The sequence below is a fragment of the Muscardinus avellanarius genome, assembly GCF_963383645.1.
Source record: "Muscardinus avellanarius genome assembly, chromosome: 12".
Classification (NCBI taxonomy): Eukaryota; Metazoa; Chordata; class Mammalia; order Rodentia; family Gliridae; genus Muscardinus; species Muscardinus avellanarius.
In genome coordinates, this window is record NC_137798.1 from 94,272,905 (window position 1) to 94,295,841 (window position 22,937).

The following is a 22,937-nucleotide window of genomic DNA, read 5'->3' on the forward strand; positions in this document are numbered from 1 at the left end:
TAATCAGATGCCTGGATCTGCATCTGACATCCAGTGGATATGCAAAAACACACCAAACAAACAAACCCCCACACCTTTCCAAACTACAGCCCGAAATGACTGGGCCCAAGAAACAAACCGCAATGCCACATGCAAAGCAGGTGGATCCAAATTCAGCCGGGACCAGATACAATCTTAACCTTTAAAGGCAGTAGCTGGTCCCAGATGGTCACAAGCATGCATGCAGAGCTGGCAAAATGCACACAGGGTGGACACCCGAACACCCCAGATTCCGTGCAGATCTAACTGGGTGCGATGAGAACCTGAGCTGGATTCCAGACTAGAGCTGGGGTCGGAAGCAATGCTATAGAGCCATTCAGGGTCCCCTTCCCATCTGGGCTCCAACTCCACGTCTGAGCAGGACAGCGGGACCCCTGTCCAGTTCACCTGCTTCTTCCTGAACCCTCAGGAACCTCAGCCCTTGGTGGAAACCATGACCTCTCTCTCCCAAACCTATCAATTTTCCCTCTTGAGTGTCCATGACTTCCAGAATTAGATTACAGAGGCGGGCTATAGAGGCTTTCTTCTTTGAAACCGCAAAATCATGGCTGCCACGGGTGGAAGGGAGATCAGCGGGCCCCGCCCTGAGGTCCAGGAGGTGAGACACCTTGAACAGGCCACTCAGCTACTGAGTGACTGAGATGAAAACAACCAGGCCCTCTGAGTCCCTCAATGCTCCTGGCTGAACGGCTCTGGAGATAGGAGGGTCACAGCCTCTCCTCCCTGGTCACAGAGACGGGAGCTCTGGAGTTCTGACACCACACGAGAGCTCTGGTGTTTTCCTACGAAGTGCCTAGAGACTGTGGCTGCACCCACAAGGCTCCATCCACTTATCCTACTACTGAACAGCACTCGACCTGGTACAGTGCGGAGGGTCAAAGGCAGGTTGTACTCAATTTCGATTTGTAGAGATGACCAGAGCAATGAGGACAAAGTGGTACGGGGCTCAGACAGTGTCACTAGATGTCAGCCGACCTGAGGGAATTCAAAGCTGGTCCTTCATCCAGTGACACTTACTGGGGGTTGAACAAACATCAGGCAGCGTGCCAAGTGCCCGGCCGATTAGCAGGCCCCCAAAGCAATGGGCAGACATAGGTTCCTGCCCTCCTGGAATCCCAAGCCCTGTGAGAAAGGTCGACACTGAACAAGAGAGCGGAGCAAGAGGAAGAAGTGCTGACTGCGGGAGGCAAGGACAGAGATGCTCTGGGCCAAGGGGAGACCCGAGGGCCAGTCTTCAGCCGGTACCTGCAGCAGCAGCCTGATCAGTCCAGCTGTGGGCCACCCCGTGCCAGGTGAAGACCTTTACCAGGAAGGCACCTTGGGTCCTCAGGCCCCAGGTGGCCTAGGGGAGCCACTTCTCAGTGCCATTTCCGGGCAACGGGGCTATCAGAGGCACCTCAGCCCAGGCCCGCCAGGGCAACGGCGTGTCTGGGGAGCTGCCCTTTGATTCACCCTTTCAGTCAGTGCTCAGGAATGTGCCGGGGTCACTACCAGTATCTTGCACCTGGTGGGCAGGCAGGCATGTGGCTGCGGTCTCCGGAACAGCTGGGCAGGACAGGCGGGTATGAGAATGTCAACGGCAGCCTAAGCCTCTGGGAAGAGAGGGCCAGCAGGACTGTCCCTCCAGCTCGGAGAGGCAGTGGACTCCACTGCCAGTAGCCAAGCTTGTGCATGTCTTCCAAGCTATACCGACATGGTGTCTTGTTTATACCTGCTGTCATCTTCCTGTCAACGACAGGTGCCCTTAAGACAACCAGGTCCCAACCAACTCAGCTGAAGCTCCGCTACCCGGTTCCTGTTAGCAAGGGGGGCAAAGGCCCTTTGATGACTCTCAGGGTCAGGGTATACGCTAAGGTTCTGTACCCCACAGTCATCTGACCCCAGGTTGGCCCCGCCAGATTTGTGACCTTAATCTCCAGAAGTAGAGCCTGAAACTCCTGTGTCTTCATGACAGATGCTCAAACTGACCCAACCATCCAGAGTCTTCTCTGGATGGTCAGTGTCCTCGAAGCAAGCGGACACAGGAAGGTCACCTACGCCCAGAGCCACAGGGCTGAGGAAACAGAGTCCTGCTGAGCCTGCACGAGGGTAGGGAACATCATAGAGACTGACCTGTCTGGAGATGGCGAGCTGCAGGGCCAGGTAGAAAGCTGCTTGGTGATCTGTAGGTGACAGGCTGTGGGCCCTGAAAAAGAATTCATGGCTGTCAATACACGGGGAGAGGCCACTTTTACTTTCCCTAGCCAACCCCCACACCCGCATGTTTATACCAAGGCCATGTGTTTAGTTTATGCATTTACGCTCTCATCCCTGTCCACTAGCCAGAGTAAAGCATTTTTTTTTCTGACCACTGTGTACTGGTAGGACACAGGCGCGTTTCTGTGTTCTGTCCAGAATCTGAAATGCAGCCAAGGCTCCCAGGCTCTGCGGAGGGGCCTAGCGATAGAGGACGCACAGGCCCGAAGGCCTCGCTCCGCCAGCGCCTGCTGCCCTCGGGCTGAGCAGAGGCCCCCGTGTCATGCCGGGTCACGGTAAAGCCCGGTGTGTCCTTGGCAAAGTGACGGCTGCTTTGGTTAAGTTTGGCTTGGCCTTACTGCTACTTCATCCAAATTTCTGGATTTCAGAGAAACCATATGAAAATCAAAGACCCAGCTTTGCTTATAAAATGAGGTTTTCATTTATCATGAACCAGAGGGGCCAAGAAAGACACTCATTCAGTCTTTTAAAGCTTCTACTCAATTTCATGAGGTGTACTAATTGTGTTCATATAACTGCGTGCGTGGACTGTGTTGTGGGACGGAGGCTGGGGTTCATCACCAGACTTCGATGCCGGATGGGAAGAGACTGTACTGACCGCCTTACTGGCTGGAAATGTCTTTTCTGCTTTTATGTGGCTGTCACTTGTATTTCACCAAAAGCAACTCAAAATGTGATTATGTACAGGACACCATTCTGCATTTAACAATCTGGTGCAGAGAGGAAAAACAAACTTTTACTTTCCTTAAGAGACGGTAAAACAGGCTAATTGCAAAGGGTGGGACTTGGGTAGTAAACAAGCCATCCTGCTGTTCTGTCAACATCCTGTGATGCAAGTGTGAGCGCCTACCAGCAGACAGCGCGTTCAAGATAAAAACGGAAGACCAAATCATTGTGGATTCAACCCTGGCAAACCTGCCAAACATGGCTTTCTATAGAAGTAAGGCCTTTTAATGAACTGCGTGACTGCCATGGGGAAAAAAGCGAAAAGACTCCTAGGTGGGCGTTATCCAGAAAATACAAAGCCCGCTCATTTAGGGCACTGTTTGGGCAAATGCGGTGCTCAAATGTAGAGTTTTGTTTTGGTTTTGGTGGTGCTAGAGATCGAACCCCAGGCCTCATGCATGCAAGGCGCTCACGCTACCACTGGGTAATATCCCCAGCCCATCTTAGTTTTAAGTGCAACGCAAACTCCCATTCTAAGAAGAATCCTCACCAGCAGCCTGGCCTCAAAACATAGCCTTCGACTTTTCTCATCTGAATTTAAGCGGCTGAGACTGAGAACTTGCCCGTGTTCCCATGGATTTCTACCAGAGCGAGTGGACTTCAGCCTTCAGTGTTTTATAAGTACCATTCTTTCATATGTTTGTACATAAAAGTATTTTTTCTTTGGAGATCATTCAAGACTGGGATGTCATGGTTTCTGCCTCTCCTAATTACTCAAGGAAAATGATTACAAAATCAATAAGGAAGAGACTTTAAATTATTTAGATTGATTTCATCTAATCTTCTTTCAAAAGTAATAAGGCCAGGTTTCCACAGCCCTCCAAAAGAATTTCTCAGAGCTATAATTTTCTCAGCCCAGTTCATTGTTTTCACAAATGAAGCTAAGTCGTGGTGGCCTACAAAAGACCCACTGAGTGGGAAGCCGGCAGCGGTCTGGTGAATTGAGAGTGTGGAGAAAGACAGCCCTGGCCAAAGGCCCCACCCTGTTCTCACCAAGTGACTGTGAACTGTTAACCATAGCCCTGTGACCCAAACCATAAGTCCTAGCCACCTTGGCATTCCTGGGGCGCAGTGAGACAATATCTGAAGAATTCTTGACCTGGCTAATAACAAAAATCTAACTGCCAGATGTTTAACGAAGCACAGCTTCAACACACACATTCTAATACCTTATTGTGAAAATCTGGCTAATGAATTAAATCACTATTTTAGCCTATGGGGGAAAAAAAGAATGCCAATCAAAACAAGAAAAAGTGTGCAGTGTGGATGTCAAGCAAGAGATGCTTGCTTCAGGAAAGGCCCAACTTTGGAGCTGAGTTTCCTGGACAAGCCCTCTGCCAGGCTTCCTGATAAGGTACAGAGTGGTGACAGCCTGCTGGTCTGCACAGGAATTAAAGCAGCCCTGAATACCCTGTTCCCATGCAGGGAGCACCTGGCCAAACAGCCAGGAGAAACCCAGAGAAGAAAAATGTCACCAGAGACCCTCACAGTGCTTCCGTTGTCTAAGCCCCTTCACATTCACTACGTCAATTTCTCTTCCATGAGAAAGAAGCCGCCACCCACCCACCCACCCATCCATCCATCCACCTAACCAACCACCTGCTCACCATCTATTTTTTTCATCTTTTTTTGGGGGGGGGGTACAGGGGATTGAACCCTGGGGCACTCTACCTCCGAGCTCCACCCCCACTATTTTTTAATTCTTTAGTTTGAAACAAGGTTTCACTAAGTTGCAGAGGATCTCATATATAGGTAAGGCTGGCCTTAAACTTGCAATCCTCCTGTCTCCGCCTCTCAAGAACTGAGATTACAAGCGTGCACCACCATGCCTGGCTAACAGTTCTGGGGATTGAACACAGGGGCATTTTTACCACTGAGCTATAACCCTAACCCTATATTATTTTTTATTTTGAAATAGGGTCTCCCTACTGTGCGCTAGCCTCAAACTAATTATTCTCCGGTCTCAGCCCCCCAAGCACTGTTGCATCCATTCATACAATGCAGTACCTATTGTGATACCGGGCTCCAGGCCAGGCTCCAGATCCCGCAGAGGAATCGCACAGGTGCCTTTCCTTGAGCAACCCCTCCTGGGAGAGGGAGGCACACAGACATCATCAGAGTTCAGGGGAGCCACATCAGGGAGAGGCAGGCTGGGCTTTGCTGGAGCTGGGGCTTCCCAGGCCAGCCGGATATACCCCAGCACACAGAGATCAGTGCTCCCCTAGATTTCAGCTTTAAAATTTCTAGAGCTGAACCCGGAATATAGAGAAGGCTGATCAGTTTGACCCTGCTCTACAAGGCAGATTATAGCCAAAAAAGCTACAATTTATACATTATCTATTATTATTATTTTTTTTCAGCTTTTATTTTTTTATTTTTTTATTGGTGCACTGTATTCATACATCATAGTAGGATACATACTTTTGTAGACATACATGCACACTTTTCCCAGTCAGCCCCCACCCAATCCCCACCCCATTCTCTCCCTATCCCTCCCTCCCATGCTTGGCTTAGTAGTTGACATCTAGTATTATGGCAATTTATCTAAAATTAAAAATGATAATCTCACATAACAGTTTCATTTGTCTGATACTAAGCTTTTGATGACTTAAAGATAACATTTCAATATTTCTTTTTGCTTTCTTTCTTACCAGAGAATATTTTTTTTCTATTTTTTAGGTGAAACTATCATATATTTATATATTTATTTTTCAGAAAAAAATCTATCCTAATATGGAATATGGAGTCTAGGTACCCAAAACGATCTTGAAAAAGAACAAAGCTAGAAGATATATATTTTCTGATTTCAAACCATATAAAGCTACAATAATTGAAACAGTGTAGTACTATTCTAAAGGCAGATATATAAACCATTGGAGTTAAATAAAAGCCTAGAGCTAAATTCTTCCCTATATTGTCAAGTTATTTTTGACAAGGTTTCCACGAACATTTGGTGGTGGAAATGATAATCTTTTAACTAAATATTGTTAAAAAATAATAATTACATGAAAAAGAATAAAATTGGACCCTTATCTAATCCCATATACAAATATTAACTCAAAATAGATAATAGACCTAAATATAAATCTTAAGACTATAAACTTTTAGGAGAAAATCTGGGTCATAAAACCTCACAACATTGAAATTGGCAGTGATTTCTTGGTTATGATTTCAATGGCACAGGCAACAGAGGAGTATACAGACTCCCTAAAAAATAAAAAAAAAAAAATTGTATATCCAAAGACAATGTAAACAGAGTTAACAGTTACTAATAGAATGGGATAAAATATTTCCAATTGCTATATCTGAAGGTATATTAATATTCCAACTAGAAATCCTAAAAATTAACAACAATAAAGGCAAACAATACCATTTAGAGATAGGTAAAAGACTAACATAAATAATGAATCTCCACAGATAACCAATCTTAATTGTCTGTTGGATGGAAAATCTTGTTTCTCTGGTTCTGGTGTGTGTTACCTATTTCTTCTTTGTAGTTAATCTCTTTGAGTATTTTCTCTAGTGCTGGTTTTGAAGACATAAATTCCTTCAGTTTCTGTTTGTCATGGAAGCTTCTTATTTTTCCATCTAATTTGATAGAAAGTTTTGCTGGGTAGGAAATTTTTGGCTGGAAGTTGTTTTCTTTCAGAGTTTGGAATATGTTACTCCAAGCCCTTCTGGCTCTCATGACTTGGTTTGGGAAGTCTGGAGTGATTCTGATTGGTTTGCCTCTGAATGTCACTTGGCCCTTTGCTTTTGTTGCCTTTAAGATTCTCTGCTTGGCTTCCACATTGGTCATTTTGACAATTATGTGGCGTGGGGATCCTCTTCTCCGATCCTGTCTAAAGGGAGTTCTGTAAGTTTCCTGGACCTTTGTATCAACCTCTTGCTCTATGTTTGGAAAATTTTCTGCTATTACTTCTTTGAAGAGATTGTTGATCCCTTTGGTTTCACTTTCTTTTCCCTCCTCTATTCCAATTATTCTTAGGTTAGCTCTCTTAAAATGGGCTCATATTTCTTCAATATCAGATTCCTGTTGTCGGATATTTTTTTCTAGATTAGAAACTATGAGTTCATTTTTGGATTGCTCATCTTCTAAGAGCGAGATTCTGTTCTCCATGTGTTCTAATCGGTTGTTTGTGCTTTGAATTGAGGCCTTTACTTCATTAATTGCATCCTTTATCTCTTTTTGGCTCTCTCTGAGTTCTTTTCGAAGCACCTCTATTATTTCTACAGTTATTTTCCTGATTTGATCTTCTAGAAATCTCTGATTTTGTTTTATCGGGTTCTGATGTTGTGGGGTTGTGGGCATTAATTGCTCCAGTATTATTCCTCTTTCCCATGATTTCGGAAGTTTGTGCCTTCTCTGGGTTCTTCCCCTGGGTCACTATGACTTCACTTAAGGTGCTCTGGATCTCGAGTCAGTAGTATCTCAGACCCCACTACTCCTTTACTGGGTTGTATCACAGAGTCTCTGACCCAGAGAGTCGATAGAGGCTGCTTTAGACTGTGGGGGGTGCCAGGTTGCACGTTCTCCTATGGTGTGATATCTCTGCCACCGCCCCTCCCCCACTGGGTCAAGTCCCAGGGAGTACAGTACTGGGATTTCTCCTCTGTGGCCCGCAATTTGACTCACTGTTCTTGAGTACGCAGATGTAGCTGTACTGGCCTCGCTGAATTCGCTGCTGCTGCCGCCGGTGGCAATATGGCGCCGCTGCTACGCCCTCGGCTATGGGGCTGGCGTTTTTCTTCTTGATTTTGATTTCTACTCTGAATCCCTGCAGCGTGTGCTGAGCTCGGCCACTGGGAGCTTTAGATGCTCTCTGCGCGGAGAAATCCCGCCTAGCTGTTCCGCAGTGGCTCACCTCGGCTTGCTGTAGCCGTCCCGTGAATTCGCCGGTGCCTCCGGCAGTATGGCGCTGCTGCCGCGTCTGCCGCGTCCTCGGGCGCAAGGCCGGTGTATCTCCTCTGTGGCTCTGTTCTCAGTCCGCTTTCTCTCTGGAGCCTGGTGATTTTTGTTTCACTGGTGATGGTGTTTTCTGGCTATGAAAGGCGCTGATTTTGTGGTAATGGAGATTTGTTGTTAGCGGGGCTCTTAAGCCCCGCTTTTCTCAGTCGCCATCTTCCCGGAAGTCTCACATTATCTATTATTAAGTATCTCCAACAAGAACAGCCAGCAAGAGACAGAGCCAGAAAGGGGTGGGGGCTGCCCAAGGTCTGGCCTTTACAGTCACCTGCTCAGGTCTGGTCAGCTCCTCTCTGAGCCGCCCACGGTCCTGATGACAGTGGGCCTGGAGTGGGGTATTAAGTTATGGAAAACATGCACACCTAGGTAAATCTATTACTCAGGGATCTCCGACTAGTTACACACGTACGATGAGTGACTTGATTACCCAGGAAGCCCCCGGCTTTGACTCACACTCTAAAGACCCATGTTCTAGGGATCGGCTCAGTCCCCAACGGGTTGGTCACCCCATAATTACAAAACATAACACGCTTAAGCTGAGCTCCGAGAGACAGGGAACGACGAGGTGAGATTGTGTATCTCCTGCCACAGGGTGACAAACGCCAGGGGCAGCGCGGGCCTCTCTTCCTCTGGGGAGAAGCAAGCGCTGGCCCTCCTGTATGTGAGTCGGCGCCCGGCACACGCTCGCAGCTGTTTTCAGGGCTGTTTTACCGGCAGAATGTGAGAGCCCATGGAAGTAGCAGCTCACCACACACACGTTGGTTTTTCTCCACTACATTTCTGTACAGGGTAAACGAATCGCCTGGGCTGCTCGGGTTAAGCTGAGGAGGCAGAAGAGCCAGCAGTCCGCGGCCACACCACCTGAGCATCTTGAAGTCGCTTTTTTTTTTATTACTCTAGAGGGCAAATCTTTCTGATTTCTGGCTCCGGTCATAATTAAGACCCTTTTCACGTGCTACCCCACCCCTTTTAGAATGACGTTATTTTTCCACAAGTGCAAAACAATGGCATAAACAGGACTGGGGAATCATATGTAAAATACACAGTAGAAAAATTACTTCTTATCCAAATAGTTTTAAATTATCTATTTACATTTAAGTAATAAAAATCATTCTTATTGTCTACTTAAAATACTTCCCTTTAAGGGTTGGCTGGGATGACAATTCACTGAAATAATCAGTGTGTTTTGGAACCAAAATAATTTTATTTCTTTGAAGAATATCCCATATTTCACACAAATGCCAATTTAGGTTAGCCTTCTGCAATACAGTCAGTCAGGTTAGTGGGGTTTTATTATTCTTTATTCCCATATGAACTAATATTTTAAAGTCCCTTTGAATGAAAACCTGAGCAGAAAAGGAAAAAAAAAAAAAAAAGAAAGAAAGAATTGAGGCCAATGGAACAGTTGTTACATAACAGGGAGTCATCCTGGCGGCTCTAGGCACACAAGCCCCGAGGCTGTTTTTAGAGAACAGTAAGATGCACTGATTTAAGAAGCGTGAAACACATGCAATAGCCACTTTCTTAGGCATCCATGTGTGAGTTGTACAAACTAGGACTGGGGAATTTAAAACTTGAAGTCGTTTGAAATGGAAATGCTCTCCACACTCCGTGCTGAAGAACACCAACAAAAGCTTAGCTCAGAGAGCTCTGCCTGCACATGTCAACGTACTTTTTGTCATTAACCAGGCTGGGGCTGGTGGAGTAGAGGAGCTAATGATGAGCCCGCTAGAACACAGAAAGAACGGAGATGGAAGCACTTCAGCCGAACTGAACCATGTGGCAATCACTCCCTAAGAAGGAGCGTGGGCGCCATGCAGAGCTGCAGGCAGTGCCATGCACAGAGAGGACCTGACATCTGGGGTCCGGGGGCATGGGGAGGGCCTCATGGCACTTGCAAATAAAAACTACGTTTCTGTCGGGCGTGGTGGCGCACGCTTGTAATCCCTGCACTTGGGAGGCTGAGGCAAGAGGATCACGCAGGTTCGAAGCCAGCCTCAGCTACTTAGTGAGGCTCTCAGCACCTTAGCGAGACCCTGTTTCCAAATAAAATATAAAATAGGTCTGGGAGTATGGGCCGGAGGTAGAAGGCCCCTGGGTTCTATCCCCAAACAAACAAACACCTACGTTTCTAATGCGATCCAAGGATAGCAATGTAATACAGCTATATCTAAGGTGACAACCACTTGCAATTTTAGATTTCATATCATGGGATTATACTTCCAGGTAATGATTTCATTTTAGTGACTTCTTATACCTGCAACAAGAGTGAAATTAGGGCAGGATAGTATAGGAGGTGAAAAGAAAAGAAAAACTGGGTTAGAGTCAGAAGACCTTGATTCCACAGTGACCTCAATCTATGTGGCTGGCGACTCCTTCAGCACCCGCACCTCGGCTCGCACTCAGTGGCTCGACTACGCGTCCTGTCTCTCTTTTTGGTATCAGGGATGGAGAAAGGTACCACGCATTTTATAGTTGCAAGGTACTGTCCTAAGTTCCGTTAAGCCCCAACCACAGGATAAACATAAGGTGCTGCAGAGCCAGCTAGAGAAATTTCAAAGATTTTCTAAAATCTAGTCTTTTTATTTCTTAGTAGAAACCTGATAAGCTTGACATGGTAAAAAAAAAGAAAATAAAAAAAAAAAACAGAAAAAAATGATCCCTTTTCTAGATGATGACAAATGTCTTTAATAAAAGGAATCATCTCCCTTGACATACAAAGTATCTTTCATGTTTGAAGTGCAATCACTTTATCAGGAATGAGTGAATTTCACCCGAATAGATAAATACACCAAGACTGCAGAGCTGTGCGGTATAGTGACCCGGCAGGTTTGATATGGCCTGTTCGCTGCTGCTCCAGACAAGAGGCTCCCAGGGGCAAGTCACTGTTTACATAATCTTTATAAATACCCTTCTTTTTATACTCATCATCCTTGGGTGTCATTACGTAGAGTGAAAAGATGAACTCCCACTCACCTCTGAAATGCAAGAAGCGCCTTTCTCTGTAGGACCTCCTGCATCCCTCGCAACGAAGCTAAGAAAAGGTTCAGTTAGTCAGTGGCATGGGAGACTGGGGAGTTTTTGACAATACAAAACCAGATATAAGAATTATACATTTACCTGGATTAAAAGCAACAATTCCACAGGGCCTGACCAGGCACTGTCAGGACATGATGCCCAGCCCACCCCCACAGCATGGGCACTCACAGAACAGAGCTGTGGGCAGTGCCAAGGGGACAGTGCGCATTGGATGGTCACCCTCAGCGACACTCTCAAAAGACCGGTTGAGGTGCAGCTCATGGGTAAAGCTGATTCTACTGGGATGGTGCAGATGGGATTCAGGCACCAGGGTTTTGAATCAGATGGCCCCCAGAGATCCTTCTGGAACTCAGAAGCCACAATCCTGGGTCAAGGGCCTGAAGCCACGAGAGGCCAGTTTAATTCACACTGGGAAATGGCCGGGGCCTTTAATAACTTGGGATGAATACAGGTGATAGAATGCCAGCCCAGCGTGGATACTGGCATATCAGCTCAAAGGTGTGAGGTCACCTGCTATAGCCTAACATTTCTGCTCTGTGGAGCAAATGAGAAATTACTTCCAGAAAGTCTGTCTGCCAACAAAGAAAGTACTATTTCTGGGACAAGAGAAGAGTCCTGGAGGAAACTGTGGTTGGAACCGGAGGAGGCCTTTTTCCAGTGGCAGCTCCCAGCCTACCAGAGGGCTGGATGTGGCTGTGGCCAGCTACCTTAGAACAGAAAGAGAAGAACTGAACCAAGAATCCAAGGGCAGGGCCCACGGGCTGCGGAGACTCCACAGTTACAAGGCTAGTTAGGGGAAGAGTTGGAAGTAGGAATTTACCTGGATAAATCTACAGCACTGAACTGACGCTCCCTGAAAGTCGACTATACGTGAAGCCCTGTGCTCAGTAGAGTTAATATATCACGTGTACAAGGAAACCAGCCAAAAGTCACTACTGAAAAGTAATTGGTGTGCAAAACTTCCCCAGGGCTACCAGTATTTTGGGGCAAAGGAAAGAAGGAGTTGAGCAATTTGTAAAATAAAGCATAACAAAAATATGAAGAAAAAAAGGAAGGAAGTCCTCAAAGTCTGAATCCCATTTTCTCTTGCTGGGGCTGGGCGCTGTGATTGGCAGGTCACCTGGAGGGCTCCCAGGGGGCCACACGGTTCTGTCTCCTGAGCAGGGGGGTGGGTCCAAGGGCATTTTGCCTCATACTAATTTATGAAGTTACGTATTTGTTTTTGAGGGAATGAATGTCTTTGTATTCGGGTTATCCTTTACAACATGTTTAAAGAATAAGAGATAAAAAAAAAACTTATAGATGTATACATTCTGGAAAAATATCATTGAAAACTTCATTAAGTATAGAAAACATAATTAGTTAGCCAGAATAAACGTATAAACCATGGCCCCCACGAGCCAGGGACATTGGTGAGCTGCTGTACTGCACATGGATGTCTGTCTGTGAGTTAAAATGTGCAGATGGAGAGGGGGCAGCTCCCCAGCAGTCAAGGCAGCTTCCTCAAAGCATTTGGTCCCAAACTTTTACTCTGTTACGGTTTAGACCTGGAATGTCCCCCCAGAAGTTTATGTATGGAAAGGACAGTGCCTAAGGCAGCCCAGGGAGCAAGCAGGTTGTGGGGCGTGGCCTGGGGATACCCCTGGCCCGGGCCCCTTCCTCTCTTCCTGCTTCCCAGCCCCCACCAATGGAGCAGCATTCCTCCTCAGTGGCTGGCCACCACGATGTTTCTGCCTTGGAGGCAGCTGCCTATGGACTTAACCTCTGAAACTAGGAACCATAATAAGCCTTTCATCCTCCGAGTCGCTTTCAGGTGTTCCAGTCACAGCAATGCAAAGCTGACTCCCAGACTCCAGACTTACGATCTAACAGCCTTTCACTTGGGGACCGCCCAGGCCGAGGGCTGGGGCAGGACAAGGCTGGGAGGCTGAGTCATCTCTTGTACTTCATAGCGGATGCCTCATACCTGCCAGGTAAGAGCCTGGGGCACCACCATGTGCCTGGCAGAGCCTTCTTCCTTTCCCTCCCAGTTCAAGCAAAGAGGCCCAGGGTCCCCAGGGAGGCAGGCGGGAATGAGCCAACCTCTGCACCCTCCTTAGACAGAGGGCACCGTGGGGGGCATGCGGGCCCACGTGAGCCATGGGGAGGAGCCGCTCACCATCCGTGGCCTGCAGACTGTACGTGAGCCCCAGGGCTAAGTAGCCTTTGGCCTTGAACTCTGACGTTTTCTCTCCCACGTCAACAACAGTTTTGGCAAAATTCTCAGCCTCTTCCAACTGAAAAATGAGACAAGTTAAAAACAACAATGATCTGCAGAATTTCTAATATAAATTCCAATAAGCATTTTCAGCCCAAAACAGATCTTTCCTTCCTTCCTTCATGTGTGTGGTACTAAGGATGGAACCCAGGGGCCTTCTACCTCTGGGCTACACCCCAGACCTATTTTATTTTATATTTGGAAACAGGGTCTCACTAAGTTGCTGAGAGCCTCACTAAGTAGCTGAGGCTGGCTTTGATCCTCCTGTCTCAGCCTCCTAAGTATTCAGATTACAAGCATGCGCCACCACCAAGCTGGCTTCATCAGGATTTCTTTTCTTTTTCTTTCTTCTTTTTTTTTTTTTTTTTTTTTGGTGGTACTGGGGTTCCTGGAAGCCCTTCTACCTCCGGGCTATACTCCCAGACCTATTTTTACATTTTTTTACTTGGAAACAGGGTCTCCTAAGCCAGCGCGTGCGGCTGGCTTCGAACCTGCGCGATCCTCCTGTTTCTGCCTCCCAAGCGTGGGGATTACAAGCGTGCGCCACCACGCCCGGCTTCATCAGGTTTTCTGATGAATCACTTTGAAAAGCACTCCCAGGCGCACGCTTGTAATCCCCGCATTTGGGAGGCGGAGACAGGAGGATCGCACTGGTTTGAAGCCAGCCATGCTGGTTTAAGAGACCCTGTTTCCAAATAAAAATATAAAATAGGTCTGGGACTGTAGCCCGGATACAGAAGGGCTTCCAGGAACCCCAGTGCCACCAAAAAAAAAAAAAAACAAAACAAAAAAAAAAACTGATTGGTCCTCTGAGGAGGTTGCTCTAGGTCTGCAGAAATTAAATGTATTTGTAGAGAATACACTTCTGGGAATGTTTTTTGTCTTTACCCTTTTTTTTTCCATGCCAGAAAGAATCCATTAAGGCTTGGAATCTTTTTGCTCCAAGCTGTTATAAATTTCAAAACTCCATCATTTATTTTATCGTGCGCAACATGGACCTCTCACCAGCAGATTCCAATGAGAAAATGTGCACCTGTAAGCCATACCCACAGCGAGACCTGGTGCCTTCCATTAGAGACAAGAATAATGAGGTTCATTCCTTTGAAAGTGTGGCAAATGCTGATGTTATTAAAGCTGGGGATAGTGCAGGGCAGTTCATTAGAGTCTTGGCTATTGTGGTGTTGGAGGTGTTAGGAATGAAAAGGAAAGAAAAAGTATACAGAAAAGAGTTGTCACTCCCATCTTTTAGAAGGTGGCTTGCAGCTGAGCGTGGTGGCGCACGCTTGTAATCCCAGCATTCGGGAGGTTGAGACAGGAGGATCGCGGTTCTTGGCCAGCCTCAGCTATTTAGTGAGGCCCTTTGCAACTCAGTGAGACCTGTTTCAAAATAAAGAATAAAAAATAGGCTGAGAGGGACTCTTTGCTTTATAGAAGAACTCCCAGGGTGAGCTGGGGATGAATAATTCAGTGGCGCTTTCCTTCTTGGTCCTAGGTTACTTGCATACAGCATGATGTGTCTGAGCATAAATTCCAATCTATCTTATCACTGCTACTTTTATTTTCTCTCTCTCTCTCTCTCTCTCTCTCTCTCTCTCTCTCTCTGTGTGTGTGTGTGTGTGTGTGTGTGTGTGTGTGTGTGTGTGTGTTACTAGAGATTGGACCCAGGAACATTCTACTTCTGAGCTATAACCCCAGCCCTTTAAAATTTTTTTTTCCTCTTTGGGCAGGTCTGGAAATAGAACCCAGGAGCATTCTACCTCTGAGCTACACTCCCAGGCTTATTTTTTATTCTTTATTTTGAAACAGGGTCTCAGTGAGTTCCAAAGTGCCTAAGTAGTAGCTGAGACTATCCTTGAACCACAATCCTTCTGTCTCAGCCTCCAAAATGCTGGGATTATAAGCATGCGCCACCATGCCCAGCTCCTTTGTAAAATTTTTATTTTGAAAGAGGGTACTGCTTAGTTGCTGAGGGTCCTGCTAAATTGATGAGGCTGGCCTCAAATCTATGATTTTCTTGTCTCAACCTCCCAAGTACTGGGATTATAAGCATGTGCCACCATACTCAGCTCACTGCTACTTTTTTTTTGGGGGGGGAGAGTTTCTGGGGATTAGATTCAAGCTACAGTCCCAGCACTATTTTAATTTTGAAACAGGGCCTCAGTGGCTGAGACTGGCTTTGAACCTGCTATCCTCCTGTCTCATCCTTCCAAGTACTGGGATTACAGGTACACACCACCACACCGGGCTCACTGCTACTTCTGAACACATTCCTACAAAAGGAAAGTCCAGAGTTCCTGGAACATACTGGTTCCCCAGCCCTTGGGCAAGGCCCAGGAATCTGGGCCTGCGACTGAGCTCTGGGCCTCATCTTTGTGTAGCTGGTAATTACTGCCATTTTTGTCTGTGTTATGACATGGGGTGGCCGGCGGGCCTGCCTGGAGTCCCCTGCGAGGAGCGGCGGCCATGTCGCTACTCACCCAGTGAAGGGAGCCCATGCACAGCTTGGCGGCGAGCAGAGGAATGGTGGCGTCATCCGGCTTCAGACGGATACACTCTTTCAGCACCTTCACGGCTCGGGCAGACTTGGCGAGAGGAGATTACTTCTGTGAAACTCAAAATTTTGGACAGAACCAAGTGCTAACTCCTTCCCGGAGGGGCTTGGTTGGGCTGCCTCTTACTGAAGAGGCAAGTGGGCCCCGGGGACAGGAGTTACCAGGGTCAGGGCTCCTGAGTGACAGGGGATGAACCGTGGTCCTCGACATGGGGACACTCTCCTGGCTTCGCTGGGGTTTGTCCCCTACTTGTAGCCATTGTGGAAATAAGAAAAAACAGCCAGGCATGGTGAGGAACACTTGTAATGCCAGCAATCAGGAGGCAGAGACCAGAGGATAGAGGTTTGTGGACTACCTCAGCTACCTAGCGAGGCCCTTTGCAACTCAGTGAGACCCTGTTTCAAAAAACATAAAGACTAAAAAAATAGAGCCGGGTGTGGTGGTGCACACTTGTAATCCCAGCATTAGGGAGGCTGAGACCAGAGGATCACGGTTCGCAGACAGCCTCAGCTACTTAGTGAGGCCCTCTGCAACTCAGTAAGAACCTGTTTCAAAGTAAAGAATAAAAAATAGGGCAGGGGGTGTAGCTCAGAGGTCGAATACCCCTGGGTTCCATCAACACCCGCAAAAAAAAAAAAAAAAAAAAAATAGGACCAGGGGTGTAGCTCGGGGGTAGAATGACCCCTGAGTTCCATCCCCAGTACTGATAAAAAAAAAAAAAAGAAAGAAAAGAAAAAGAAAAAGAAAAACAGCTGGGCATGGTGGCACATGCTTATAATCTCAGCATTCAGGAGGCAGAGACTGGAGGATTGCAGTTCGCAGACAGCCTCAGCTACTTAGGCTCTTTGCAAGTCAGTGAGAGCCTGCTTCAAAAACAAAAACTAAAAATTAGGGTCGGGGGTATAGCTCAGAGGTACAATGCCCCTGGGTTCCAGTCCTTGGTACCACCAAAAAAAAAAAAAAAAAAAAAGACAGTGGAAGCTTATGCTATTATAGTAAAGAAACATCCCAGTTAGCACGTGTGCTTGACTAAATTTGAGCCCACTTAGCACAAATAATCTTAGAGCTCAGGCTTCACAATTCATTAAATGGCCCAAATTAACCACAAAAGCAATGGCTACCATGTTTACTAAGTGTACCCAGTGAGGACACTATCGTAAGTATCTCAAGCACATTACCTCATTTGTCTGGTAACAATTCTATGAAGTAGGTACCAGGATGGCTCCATCTTACTGAAGAGGAAACTGAGGCACCAGCGGCCTGCCTGGGGTCACTGAGGCACCCAGGCTTCCACTCGGCAGCTGCACTCCACAGTATCACACACCGCCTATGCCACGCACACATGCGCGCATACTAAGGGTGACCCAGAGAGCCCTCCGGGAGCCAAGGTCAGACCCAGCTTCAGCTGAAGCCACATCCATTCCACACAAGTGAGGTACGATGGCTAGATACAGGCTTATATTTCAGAATTTTTCTTCTCAATGCTGTGTCCATCCTGGCCTCCTAATTCTGTGTGTGTGTGTGTGTGTGTGTGTGTGTGTGTGTGTGTGTGTGTGTGTAATACTGGGGATTAAACCCAGTGGCATTGTACTTCTGTGGTATACCACCAACCTCATTTTATTTTTTATTTTGAAACACGGTCTTGCCAGGTTGCTAAGGCTGTCCTTGAACCTATGGTCCTCCTGTCTCAGCCTCCCAAATATGAGGATTACAGGCATGTGCCGCCACCCCTGGCTCTGGCTTCCTAATGCTTCAAGTTGTTTTTTCATTGCAAAAGGACCTCAGGGCTATTTGGACAGTGGCTTAGCCTTCTGCAAAGTGGCTTGATCATGCATGAAATTCAGTGAGGCAGCCATCGACACAGAGAAGGGCAACTCACCTTTCCAGCAGCCATCAGTGACAGGGCAAACTGGTACCAGAGGTGGAACTCCTCAAAGGCAAACTTCATGGCCCTCTCTAAGCACTGGTTTGGAAAGATAAAAGAATGCAGACAGCTGAGAATCATCACAGCCGGGCCCGTCTTGGTTTATGTCCACACACACCAAGACTTCCCTAGGATGCTTAGAACATAACCCTCCGCCACACACCTCCTGGGGGGAGCCCGCATGGTGCGCTGCCAGAGCCGAGGCAGGCCACAGCTGACCAAGACCCCATCCTGGACCTCAAGTAGCCTTGACCTGGGGTGGGAAGGAGGCAGACACTCTGCCCTGTGGGAAAGTATCCCAGGGGTCAGGAGCAGCATCCAGGACCGACTACAAGAAGGGACACAGGGCAGTGCGGGGTGGGGGCAGCGCTCCGGATGAGGGCAGAGGATGTGCCTGGCCATCGCGGGTCTAGCCTGAACCAGATCTGGGGTATGCAGTGAGACAGGGGCCAGGCCGGGGCTGTGACACGAACCAAGAAGACGGTTCTTCCCATGCTCTCCCCTCCCCCTCTTCAGCAGCTCCTGTCATTGTAACTGTGTTACTGTGACTGCCTTCACTCTCCCCCAGCCCAGGGTCTCCCAGGTTTGTGATCTACACAGGAACTCCCCCCTCAGCAGGGGGAGCCGCTGGTCCCTGCAGAGAGCAGGATAGCATCACATCAGAGCTGGGGTGGGGGGTGGCACGCGGAGGCAGAGCATCACACAGAAGGTGGGAAGCATCACCACCCAAGGGGAAGGAGAGGACCAGGCAAGGACAGTGCAGGGGGGTGTCTAGGTGGTGGGCGAGGGTGTAGAGGTGTGTTCCCATGTGGAAGGGCCCGGAGGTTAGGAGAGGCTGCTCGGCTCTGTCCCGGGAGTAAAGAAAAAATAGGGGATAGGGCTGGGAGTTTTAAAAAATGGAGAGAGAGAGAGAGACAGACAGACAGACAGACAGACAGACAGACAGACAGACACGGAGGGAGGGGAGGAGGAGGAGGAGGAGGAGGAGGAGATGGAGGAGGAGGAGGAGGAAGAGAAGGAGGAGGCAGGAGGTTCTGAACAATAAGAGAAGCTCGGCTCCCCACACCTGGGCCCCTCCTGCTGCCATCTCTGTGTGGTGTTCTGCAGCCAGCCCAGGAGCGGCCAATGGGGATGGCTTCTCAGGACGAATGGGGGCAGGAGGAGCAGGGACCAGGGGCTCAGAGACAAGGAACCACGGCGGGAGGGGTGCAAACCCGAGGGCACAGCAAAGTGAGGTGGTAGGAGAGAGACAAGAACTAGAACTCTAGATGGTCTTTATAAAGAAGGGCATAGAGAATGCTCATGGGTTTCCTGTGAAACCTGCCCTAGCAAAAGTCTGTGATATTAAAAAAGCAAAGCCATAAGCCGCTAGTCTGCACTGACTACGTGCCAAGTGATGTGAAGGATGGCTGGCTGGAGATTCCAAGCAAGCAGACATGGGGGGGGCGTGGCTAGCACCCAGAGTGGACGTGTGCTCCATCACAGACAGCATGAGGTGGACCGGAGGCGCGGCCTCCCAGAAAGCCCCTGGAGAGCTCAGAGCGCACACTTGTCCCAGCCTGCTCCTTCAAAGCCAGCGGCAGCGCGGAAGCCCAAGGACAAACGCCACCTAGGAAGGCTGGGTGTGGTGGCACAGGCCTGGAATCTCAGTGCTTGGGAGGCTGAGATAAGAGGATCTCAGGTTTGAGGCCAGCCCTGGCAACTTAGTGAGACATGACAGGGTTTCAAATAAAAAATAAAATGCCCTTGGGTTCAATCCCGGGCCCCCCTCCACACGCACACCTAGGAGAGTGAGCAGAAGGACAAAAGGACGTTGTCTGGCCCCGTGGCAGGGGCAGCTAAGGGTGGGGAACTGCTCCTCCTGCCAGGCTGCTCGTGATGGGGACGGAACAGCGCATATCTGGTTAGGCTACTATATGCCAGCTTTGCTAGTTACATCGGCACGCACCCCACTCTAGCACAGACACCCAGCAGCAGAGCCAGGATCCAGCCCCGAGCCCAGAGCCCTCCTAACTGCGCTGCTTTGCTGAAGAGCTGGCAGCAGCTTCTGTCTCTTTAAGAATCACCCTGGTGGGAAACCAAAGGGGCTTGCTGGCAAGGTGGAGTGCTGTGGGGGGGGGGTGTAGGGAGAGGGGAGAGCAGGTGTGAGGCCCCCCAGAAATGAAAACCAACAGGAACTGACTTTGGGCATGGGGATGAGGAGGAGACACAAGGATGATAATCACTGCGGCTGGATCAGGCAGAAGAGCAGAACTGAGAAGGGGGTAGATGCTGATCAAAGCGGACGTTCTAACCGCCCCACTCTGCTCAGCACTTAAAGACATACACAGAAACACCGAGATGTCGGAAGCTTTTTTTCCCTTCCTAGGAGCTCAGCCGCTGAAACAGACTGTTCTGAATCAAATCTAGACGCTGTAAAGCAGCGTGCGTCCTCGCCTCCCTGTGCCCAAGGCTGACGTGCTCAGCACACTCTGCAGAGCAGCTACTGGAGCCCAACTGGAGTCTCGCTCCGTCGCAGGTGCTGCAGGAAGACGCCGGGGCGGCAGCCTGGTCCTCACGTGGTTAAGTCACAGAACCCAGGGCTGGAGGCCAGGGGAGCACCTGGGGAAAGGCCCCGAGGAGAGGAGTTTGTCATTTTGGCCGCCTGTCACTTTAAAACTTTTTGGGGGGGAGTTGAGAGAACCCCAGGAAGAATGATGCCAGGGCTGTGTCTCATGGCCTAGGAGGCCAATGGATTCTCCTGCTGGCAATGAACTGGAGCTAGTGAGGTGGGAGGGACCGCAGAGCCTGGTCCCCAGGGGCCAGGCCTGGTGGAGGCCTCCCGAGTGGTCAGTGGCCTCCCCAGCCCTGACCGGGCCTCTCCTCTTGGACTCCTGCTCAGGTCTATCCTTCAGCCTCCTGTGCATACTGGGAGCGATGTAGACTGACACATGCCTTTTCTGCCCGAGTTAACAATCAGGTTCTGTCACCTACAACCAAGGCCTGAAACAGATGCCGCGGGATCTTCTGGCACCCAGCCCTATCTGCCAGCCCCAACGAGTTGTATGGCTTCTACCCGAGGACCACACCCGCGGAATTGGGAGTTCACGACCCGAACAGCAAGCTGGAAATAAAGAATCTAGGCGCCACCCCAGAGTGGGCGTGTGCACCCGGCCATCCCATCAACCCCCGCTGCACCTAGATCCCTCACCTTGAAGCAGAGCTCTGACGGTAACTAATGTACAGTCAATACTTAAAAGCTACAAGCAGCTACCTCAGGGATGGGCTAGTAAGTGTTAAAAATTAGCTATTACCCTTTAAAAGGTTTATAATATTCTTATATTAAGGAAGAAAAGTCAACAAGTTGTATAATACCTATTGTTTTACCCCAATTCAATATATATAACACTCAAAATATATAACACTCAAAAAATTATTTTTTGTGATACAGGGGATTAAACCCAGAATCAAAGCCGGGCGTGGTGGCGCATGCTTGTAATCCCAGCATTTGAGAGGCTGAGACAGGAGAATCATGGTTTTTTGACAGCGTCAGCTACTTAGTAAGGTTCTTTACCACTCACTGAGACCCTGTTTCAAAATAAAGAATAAAATATAGGGCCGGGGGTGTAGCTTGGAGGTAGAACCCTTGGGTTCCATCCCCAATAACACACCAAAAAAAAAAAAAAAAAAAAAAAATTAAACCCAGAATCATTCTACCTCTGAGCTACACCTCCGGCCATATTTTATAGGGTCTCACTAGGTTGATGAGAGTCTCATTACTTGCTGAGGCTGTCCTCGAACCTGCAATCCTCTTGTCCCAGCCTTTCAAGTACTGGGATTACAAGTGTGCACCACTACACCACTATGCCGGGCTGAATACTCAAATTTATGATTATCTACTTTCCTAGTTAGAAAAGGATTCAGTGTGAGACCCTTGAAAATAATGTACAGTGTTGCAGACCTGGAGGAGAATGCTCGCTTGTTCTCTGTTAATTCCGCAGTTTTCTGGGAGTACCTGCTATATAGCCCAAACTTTTAATAGATGGACAAGCACGGCCTCACTTGGCCGCCCCCACGGCCTGCACACAAGGCCAGGCATGCGTGGTCGCCACCCTTGCTACCACTCCTGAAGGGTGTCACATGGTCTTGGTGCGCTGATGGCAACCTGCCGTGAACCACGAGGGCTGCCCCCAGAGTCTGAGCTTGCGACTGCCACACCCTACCCTCTGAGACGTGCGCTTACACCTCACCCAGCAGGCCCATGCCTGCTGCATGAAGCCAAGTATAGCTGAACAAATAAAGTATAGCATGTTCCTGCTCTGTTATAGAGACCCTGCAATATTGTTTTTTCCTGCTTATGGGGGCCCTGTTCCCATGGCCTCTATGGAATCTCCAAGGCTACTGAGGACTGAGAACTTTTCAACTTGCAGAATCTTTAAGAAGTTTTACTGCCAGGTGCAATGATTCACACCTCTAATCCCAGTACTTGGGAGACGGAGAAAGGAGAATTGCAGGTTTGAGGCCAGCTTCCGTGATTTAGCAAAAACCTGTTATAAAATTAGGGCTGGGGTTTAGCTTGGTGGTCAAATGCCCCTGGGTTCAATCTCCACTATCAAAACAAAACAAACCGGGGCGCACGCTTGTAATCCCAGCATTTGGGAGGCTGAGACAGGAGGATAGCCTCAGCTACTTGGTGAGGCCCTTTGGAACTCAGTGAGACCCTGTTTCAAAATAAAAAAATAAAAAATAGGCCTGGGGTGTATCTTGGAGGTAGAATGCCTCTGGGTTCCATCCCCATTACTGAAAAACAAAAACCAAAATGTTACCAACCAGCACCTCAGTAGGGCTCTCAATTTGACAAGAACATAGATGGGCCATTCCATCCCTCTACCCTGCGGCAGCTGTCATGGTCCCCTCCTAGTTGGACCTCTTTCTCATAACTATAGCAACCCACATCCCATAATAAGCACTGGGGTGTTATAAAGAGAGTGAGGAAATGCAAGCCAACGATTACCAACCGGCCTCCACCTCGCTCAGAGGTGAGCGAGCTCTGCCTCCCTGTGGGCGCTGGGCACCCTCACCATATGCTGACAGCTCCCACTCGGGAGGCTTCCAGAAGGCTCCAGAAGCTCCCCAAGTCCTCATGGCGTGCACATGACTTAGATAAGGACACCTACCGTGTGCTTCCTTGAATATCAA

The 22,937-nt window shown here is 48.5% G+C and overlaps 1 protein-coding gene across 4 annotated transcripts in view; it reads right to left on the bottom strand.

The window, feature by feature from the left end:
• TTC7B (tetratricopeptide repeat domain 7B) overlaps positions 1-22,937 on the bottom strand; it is a gene marked incomplete at both ends in the record, with an annotated part of 236,690 nt that overhangs the window by 86,566 nt on the left and 127,187 nt on the right. For all 4 annotated transcript variants that reach the window (XM_080707808.1, XM_080707806.1, XM_080707805.1 and 1 more), the window contains 5 exons: positions 2,152-2,224; positions 10,964-11,021; positions 13,185-13,302; positions 15,761-15,865; positions 17,715-17,798. In XM_080707808.1, the coding sequence (XP_080563934.1) occupies positions 2,152-2,224; positions 10,964-11,021; positions 13,185-13,302; positions 15,761-15,865; positions 17,715-17,798 (438 nt within the window). The remainder of the gene's footprint in view (positions 1-2,151; positions 2,225-10,963; positions 11,022-13,184; positions 13,303-15,760; positions 15,866-17,714; positions 17,799-22,937) is intronic.